This window comes from Nyctereutes procyonoides, unplaced genomic scaffold (genome assembly GCF_905146905.1).
Source record: "Nyctereutes procyonoides isolate TBG_1078 unplaced genomic scaffold, NYPRO_anot_genome, whole genome shotgun sequence".
NCBI classification, from domain to species: domain Eukaryota; kingdom Metazoa; phylum Chordata; class Mammalia; order Carnivora; family Canidae; genus Nyctereutes; species Nyctereutes procyonoides.
Genome location: NW_026575125.1, coordinates 88,755,531 through 88,761,530, shown reverse-complemented (window position 1 = coordinate 88,761,530; position 6,000 = coordinate 88,755,531). Strand labels below are relative to the sequence as shown.

Genomic DNA, 6,000 nt, shown 5'->3' with positions numbered 1-6,000 from the left:
TATAGGATCCCCATATATTCTTTGCAACTTTCTGTTCATCAGGTTACTTTAAAATGAAAATTTTATTTAAAAAATGTAATGCAGGGTAGCTAGATATAGGAGCAAACTATCTGCTTGGACCACCCTAGCTAACGATGGCATTTGATTTGTTTGGGACTTTGTGATAGATCTTTTTCCCTTCAAGTCTATATCCCATCTCCCTTAATCCCCTCACATCGGCCCTGCTCCATCAACCTGAATGTATTTCATGTGCATAAATCTATACCAGAAAAGTGGCTGTGGTTAATAAGGGGAGCCAGAGTTCCCCAGTAGCATAGCTGACTCAAATCTAGAGAACAAAACAGGCAAAGCTTCAGAACTGAAGGCAACAGGAGAGCAGTTGAGGGGGGGGTGTCTATTAAGCTGGAGTTAACTCAAAGCAGAAGACAGTTAAGATTTTTTTGGGGAATAAGACAAAGATTTCAGGCTGGGAGGAAAGGACCAGAGACCAGGGAAAATGTCACTATGGAGAGTACTCCATTTTCTCTGCCTTACTCTGGCTTACTTATAAACTCTGTTACCCATATTATCCTTGCTGCTTGTAATATTAGATGAACAAAGATTGGCCTGAGATCAAGTGGCTGCGATGGAAGGGCAAAACAGACAGGGGTTAGGGTGAGAAGGGGCATTTCTAGGTCCACAGCCACAAGACAGTTCCAAGCCTCTTACTTGTTTCTGGGGAATCTTCTCCGCCAGACTGTAAGCTCTTTTGGCACAGGAATGTTGCCTTATTCTTCTCTAGTCCCAGCAGCGCTCTGTATATAGTAGGTGTTCAATAAACATTTGCTTAATGAATCAGAGAACTAGAAACCAGTGAAACTGGGAGGGAATGTTTCTGTTTTGAAAAGTTATGGGGAAACATTAAATTTCAAACATGTCTCTACCTTGAATCCCCATAGTAATTGAGGTTATTTAAAAATATTCTACCCTTGGAAAAAGCTGTTTTTCTTTAAAAATAACTGAAATGCTTAAAGAATATTTTGATGATTTTTTTTTTACGAGTGAGGCTATCTGGCCTCTGATTTTCTTTTTTTTAAATTTTTATTTATTTATGATAGTCACAGAGAGAGAGAGAGAGAGAGAGAGAGAGAGGCAGAGACATAGGCAGAGGGAGAAGCAGGCTTCATGCACCGGGAGCCCGACGTGGGATTCGATCCCGGGTCTCCAGGATCGCGCCCTGGGCCAAAGGCAGGCGCCAAACCGCTGCGCCACCCAGGGATCCCTGGCCTCTGATTTTCAAAATTACACAATTGAAATCAGGACTTGAGAGATAATAAATTGCTAAATATATATTTCAAAGAATAAAAAGTCATTGCCTAGCTGTATCATTTGAAGATCAGGCATGCTAAATTATGTTGAATCGTTAACAATTCCAATTAAGGTAAGCAAGAGAGAGAAAAACTCAAAATGACTTTTCAAAGAGCTTTTAATGTTTTAAACTTGTTTTGTTCATCTAGCACAGTGGTTTTCATCCTGCCACATTAGGTCCATGATGAAATTTTCAAGGAAGGAAAAATTGGAAAATAAGGGAATATGGTTACTTTTTTGCCCAAAAGCTAGGTTTATTCACTTTAATAGATTGTTCACTGCTCTAAGATGATAAGATTGTACTTAACTTTTTAAACTATCAAATGTTCACTTTTCTGAAGAGGTGATCATAGATGGCTTAAAAAGTGTCAAGTTGGCAAAAAAAAATGTTGGTGCTTTATGTCAATACCTAAAATGCTATTTATCTATGAAATCTCATTCTAGAAAGCACTTCTATATACTTTTTTGTGGGGGGAGAAAGTCTAGAGGGCACTCAGGGATTTGGGAAAGGCTGTGAGAAATGTACATTTGTTGAATACACCTACTTGCGAGGCAAAAAGCTTTATACATACATGATTTCTCAGTAAATCTTTACAAAATTTCAGTTAGGTGTTCTCATATTATAGATAAGGAAATGGAAATATAGGATATATAACTTACCCATGGAATGTACTAATAGAGGGAACCAAATCTAAGTTTCTCTGATTCTATAATCTGTGCTCTTTCCTCCACACCACTTATTAAATTGAGTTTCTAATACTCATTTTAGGGAGAAATATTAATCAGTTTTTCTTTGTATATATCTTGATTCTGTGTTTCCCTTCTGACTTAGAAATCTGCAGTGTATTTACATAGTGATAGCAAACATTTAAAAGACTAAATTTAGAGACATTTGTATTATTCTCTCAAAAGAGCATCCCAACTATTTTTTTTTTTTGCCTTTTTGTTCCAGAAACTGCATAAAACCTGTCAGGAAATAGTCCTATGGCAACGCTCCAAATATCTGCAGTTGAAATGATTAGCACCACAGTAGACTACAAGTCTTTGGACAGAAGTCAGTGAAAGCCAAGCTGCCTCAAAGAAGTTGAAGACATCAAATTCTCTGTAACACTTAACCAAACTCACTGCCACCCAGATTTTGAGATTAAAGAAACTGGTTACAAAGCCAATGGCATAACAATTCCATGTGTCAGGTAGAGTACAGAAGAGCGAGCAGGGGGGCAGTGGGGAGAGTACAGCACTGGAAAGAGAAGCAAGAGAAAGCAATATGTAATTGTTTGTAATAAGTAAAAAGCAAGGGGAGAAAGCAAGGCAAACAATATGTAATGAACCAGAATATCCAGAACACTCCAAGACCATGCTGATTAATAAGGATATGATCATGGCTCTCCAGCTTCTCACTCAGATATGGAAAACAAGTGGAGTAAAAACACATAAACATACAGATGAAATCTTAGCAGTGTTCTTTTTAGAATTAGAAAAAAAATTTTTCTTAAAGGTATGTAGCTAATACATTATAACTTAAGGGTCCAAAATCCGGTGTTCTGCTTGCTAAAAATCAAAGTATAAAACAAGACTTTATTTCTCTTCCATTCCTCAGTTTACCAAAGTCATTTGAAAATAAAGTCACATATTTAACAAGTGTTTGGCGACCAACTTTTAATAATACATATTTAATTTTCAGAAACATATGCTAACCATCAACAACATGATCAGGGTTCCATTGCCCCAGATGTTATTTCATTGGTACATTATATCAATATTTACAAAGGCTTTCAAATTCAACAACACAAAACAAAACAGCTTAATTTTTAAAACTACAATGCTTTAAAAAAATGTAAACAGTTCATTTTTACATTATTGTAAAAAAGAAGACTCACTCCTTAATACGGCTTAATTTTTTTACGTGAGCAAAGCCTGGTGCTCATGGATAAAGAATGAAAAGAATTCTTTACATAGAAACATTGTGCTCCAGTGTGGCAAGAAAAAAAGAAGAAAAAGAGGAAAAAGAAAAAGAAAAGAAAAAAGAGAAAAGAAAAAAGAAAAATGATATATATATACATACAAAGAAAAGAGTCTTAAGTCCACAATTTAGACCACAAAAAAATCTTATCCCCAAATTGAGAAATTTATAAAAAACATTTATACATGGTTGTTGACCTATTGAAAACCTGTATAACTTTTTCAAAACAGTAACTCAGTCAATACCACTTTTCTGAAAAATGAAGTTTTGTGCAAAAGAAATGGTTTAAGCTAGAAACAAGACTCCTCCACCACTCCCTGTAAGAGGCCAAAAGGGCCACTGAAATAATTTAACTCTGTTAGATTTAGTGCATGTAACCAAAAGGCACACACATGTGATTAATATATTAATATATTTTCATGCAGAAACCTGTGCATGTTCACAATTATGTAACAAAAACACAAATATAACAAAACATAAAGCCTAATGTCTGGCAATGTTATTCTAGCCACATTTCTTTCTAGTCTATCAGTCCAGGGTTTATAGATCATTAACACTGCCTCTCAAAAAATATATTATATTTGAACTTCCAATAAAAATTAAAACAAAAAGATGTTAGCCTGAAACACTATACTTTTTTCAGTTCTGATACATATAGAAACTTACTGATATATTTTAAATGTCATTTCAAATTAAGATACATTTTTCCTTTTGTTAATAAACACTTTGATTGCTCCAGTGAAGTCAGCCGAAAGAAGAACTTCTGTATTATCTGTCTTCATAATACCTTAAAAGCATAAAAAAAAAAGGTTTTAGTTGATTTTAAAAGAATACAAAACCTGGGGTTATAAGTGCCAGATGTCCATGACTCCACACCTTTCCCCCATGTTTATAGTCTTCTCCCACCTCCAAGATTTTTTTTTTAAGTAATCTCTACATCCATTGTGGGGCTAGAACTCACAACCCTGAGATCAAGAGTCACGTGCTCCACGGACCAAGCCAGCCAGGCACCCCTCAGTCTCTTCTTTCCAGCTTGCTCTTGTAATCTTTTTCATTCTCTTGTACTCTCCTCTTTCTGAGGCTCACTTCCACTTACCATGTGTTACCTGGTCTTTCCCTGGCTTGGAGAGATTACAGACCCTTGGGGCCTGGATGCCTGGATTTACTCCCAGGGAGCCCAGGCCTCTAAATTGTCCAATGCTTCACTTCATGGCAGGAGACTAGCATATTATTCAGCCCCAGGACTAGAAGGCTGACAAAACAGGATCAGCTGGGCCAAGTGTGTTGCTATCAGGGGGGTCTCTAATAAGGTTGACAGTAAGGTTCATTGTACAGCAGACATACTGCAATTGCCATGAAATGAAGTATACATGATCACTGTGTAAATACTGACAGCAACTTTTTGCCTCTATGTTTTTTTTAAGATTTATTTATCCATGAAAGACACAGAGAGAGAGGTAGAGACACAGACAGAGGGAGAAACAAACAAGCCCCCAAAGGGAGCCCGATGTGGGACTTGATCCTGGGACTCCAGGATCACTCCCTGAGTCAAAGGCAGACACTTAACCACAGAGCCTCCCAGGTGTCCCTAGCCTCTAAGGTTTGTATTGAAGAGCTATATAGCTATGCTGAATGGCAAAATGCCTACCTCTTATATTTGCCAGCAAAAATCAAACAAACAAAATTTAACAAACAAAATTTGTTAACTATTATGCAAAGGCAAAAGCTGTAGATTTATAAAGGACTGATCAGTAAGGAAGAAAATAATCCAAATTGAACTGAAAAGTTGTGTACAGAATGAGTTAAGACAAAATGGCTTCATTTAGATTCACTAAAAACCTATCCTAAGCCTGTGAACATTCCTTACCACCCTTTGACATATCTCAAAGTTGTGCTATGCAGCAGCAGCAAAGGACTTAGAATATGATATGAGAAAGGCTAGAAGAAAATAATTCATTGTGTACAGAAAAATGCTTTGTAAGATACGACAATAATGATGTCTCCTATGCAGCAGGCATTTTGCTTGACACTATATATTCTCTTTAATTTTTACTACAACCTTATAAACTGGGTATTATCACTATTTTACACATGCGGAAAATTGAAGCGTAAATTGCCAACTATGTCAGAAATAGAGAGGGCGATCAGATAGGTTTTATGATCTCATACCACAGTTTTCAGAGTTTATTCTTACATTTTACCTCAATGGGTACAAAACAGCCATCACAAATCTGAGTATAATGCATTAAAAGTTGTGCCTCTTTAAAAAGGATCCAGTGAGTCAATTGAACCCTGTTAATATGGTGGAGTTTTGAAAAGTTTTTTTTAAAGTACTTTTTCATCTTTCCTCAAGTTGTTTTATTTTTTAAAATTTTAAAGAGATTTTATTTATTTGACAGAGCGAGAGAGCACAAGCAGGGGAAGTGGCAGGCAGAGGGAGAGAGGGAGAAGCAGGCTCTCTGGAGCCCAATGTGGGGCTTGTGATCATAACCTGAGCCAAAGGCAGACACTTAACCTACTGAACTACCCAGGTGCTTCTCTCAAGTTGTTTTTTTTTTTAAATATATATATATTTTTAATTTTTATTTATTTATGATAGTCACACACACACAGAGAGAGAGAGAGAGAGGCAGAGACACAGGCAGAGGGAGAAGCAGGCTCCATGCACCGGGAGCCCGACGTGGGATTCG

At 36.8% G+C, this 6,000-nt stretch overlaps 1 protein-coding gene across 1 annotated transcript in view; it reads right to left on the bottom strand.

Moving 5' to 3' along the window:
- Positions 1-2,959: 2,959 nt before the first annotated feature.
- The window catches only part of WDR44 (WD repeat domain 44), an 81,800-nt gene continuing 78,759 nt past the window's right edge, over positions 2,960-6,000 (bottom strand). Inside the window, exon 20 of the mRNA XM_055338824.1 lies at positions 2,960-4,097. Coding sequence (XP_055194799.1) covers positions 4,003-4,097 — 95 coding nt within the window. The 3' untranslated portion in view covers positions 2,960-4,002. The remainder of the gene's footprint in view (positions 4,098-6,000) is intronic.